This window comes from Medicago truncatula, chromosome 1, assembly GCF_003473485.1.
Source record: "Medicago truncatula cultivar Jemalong A17 chromosome 1, MtrunA17r5.0-ANR, whole genome shotgun sequence".
Classification (NCBI taxonomy): Eukaryota; Viridiplantae; Streptophyta; class Magnoliopsida; order Fabales; family Fabaceae; genus Medicago; species Medicago truncatula.
The window spans coordinates 6093485-6094950 of record NC_053042.1 but is presented as its reverse complement, the minus strand read 5'-3'; the positions used below and the strand labels follow the sequence as shown (position 1 = coordinate 6094950).

Here is a 1466-nt window from a genome sequence, read left to right as displayed (position 1 = left end):
TGTTTTCAAAGCTTGTGCTATTCCTTATTCAATAATGTTCAACCAGTTCTGATTCTTACATTTCTGGCTTTAATCAGAATACGAGAAAACAATAAAGTACATTCATAAAAATTCAAGTAACTTTGGTACTTGATAGTATTTTACGATACAACCATGATTCAGATGGTGACTTAGGCAGTGGTGGAAGTAACACAGCTTTACGACAGAGACCGAAAGGCCATCCTTCACAATGACAAAACTCCTGAATTATAGAACGCTTCCAATATTCCGACAAATCAAACTCATTCAAGCTTGAACATCTTGAAAGGTTAGTCTTCACAGAATAAAATCCTTCCCCATTTGCACTTGAAGAATACATTGAGAAACAGCTCTTAACTGACAAAAATTCTTCTTTTTCACCTTGTTCTTCATTACCTCCCTCCTTTGCCTTTGGTTCCATTTTCCCAGTAACACATAATTCTCTTGTTGTAGGAGAATATACCCAGGAAAAACTCTCTCTCAGTAGGCCTGGCTTGTTCTTTTGTTTCTCCATAGCTCGACTTCTAACCACCGAGACAATCACCTGAGGAAAGACCACAAAAGAACAATAACTATTTAAACTTCAAAGTTTAACGTCGAATTCATTACGATATACAAACATATCTTGATATATCATGTTAAAGTATCTTAGTTTTTCAAAAATAGTTTGATTTTAAGGTTGAAGGTTGAAGTGAATGTATAATATACTTCCTGTTCTTCATCAAGATCACTAATTGGAAACTCCTCTTCAAGGCTTGTAGTCGAAAGCCTTCGACTTCGACCAAAAGTTTGACAGTGTGTGAAAACCTCCTTCAGAGCAGTTGCAAAGCATTTGCATCTCTTGGAATGGTTTGGTTGCTCCTCCTCATGGTAGAAAACACCCATTGTGAAACTGAAAGTAAATTGTTCAACTTTTCTATACAAGATGTTTATATATTGGTACAAAACTAATTGATTTTGTGTTGATCCTTTAATTGACCTGCTTCATTGATAGTGGCCTTGCAGCAATATTGAAGCCCCACTAAAGCATTCCGTCCTTTAAGGTAAAGTTAAGTTAAAAATGCCCTAAAATAATACACTTTATGGCAAGAAAATTCAACTTGTGAATTAAATGCTTGGTTGACAACTACACATAGTAAACACCTAAGAAAATTTAATTGATGCATGTTTATTTCTATGCATAGTGCTTGTTTTAGAGTTACACTTGAAGCTAAAGGCATGCTTAATAGACATGCTACCGAACTGATATTGCTAGTGATAAGTTATTATCCAATTGAAATTATTTCGTGAAAAATAATTCAGAAAGAGACAAGTGCGTCGGTACATTTTGGGATAAGTGGTCTTTAAAGTTGAAATTGACTTGCATGACATAAAAGGGGATTCTCATTATACATATACATAAGATTTTGGAAGGAAAAAGAATAGAATAATTCTTTTGCTAACAAAAA

General features: G+C 34.3%; 1 protein-coding gene across 1 annotated transcript; it reads right to left on the bottom strand.

Moving 5' to 3' along the window:
* Positions 1 to 1199, bottom strand: LOC11422467 (uncharacterized). Its single transcript, XM_003589175.4, has 2 exons — positions 727 to 1199; positions 1 to 562 (listed from the first exon to the last, which is right to left on the bottom strand). Exons 1-2 carry the CDS (start codon positions 901 to 903, stop codon positions 113 to 115), a joined length of 627 nt encoding a protein of 208 aa, XP_003589223.1. The 5' UTR covers positions 904 to 1199; the 3' UTR covers positions 1 to 112.
* Positions 1200 to 1466: the final 267 nt, after the last annotated feature.

Coding starts and splice junctions, on each gene's coding strand:
- LOC11422467 (XM_003589175.4), bottom strand. CDS start 903: ATGGGTGTTTTCTACCATGAGGAGGAGCAACCAAACCATTCCAAGAGA. Junction 563..726: donor ATCTTGATGAAGAACAGGAA/GTATATTATACA, acceptor GTCTTTCCTCAG/GTGATTGTCTCGGTGGTTAG.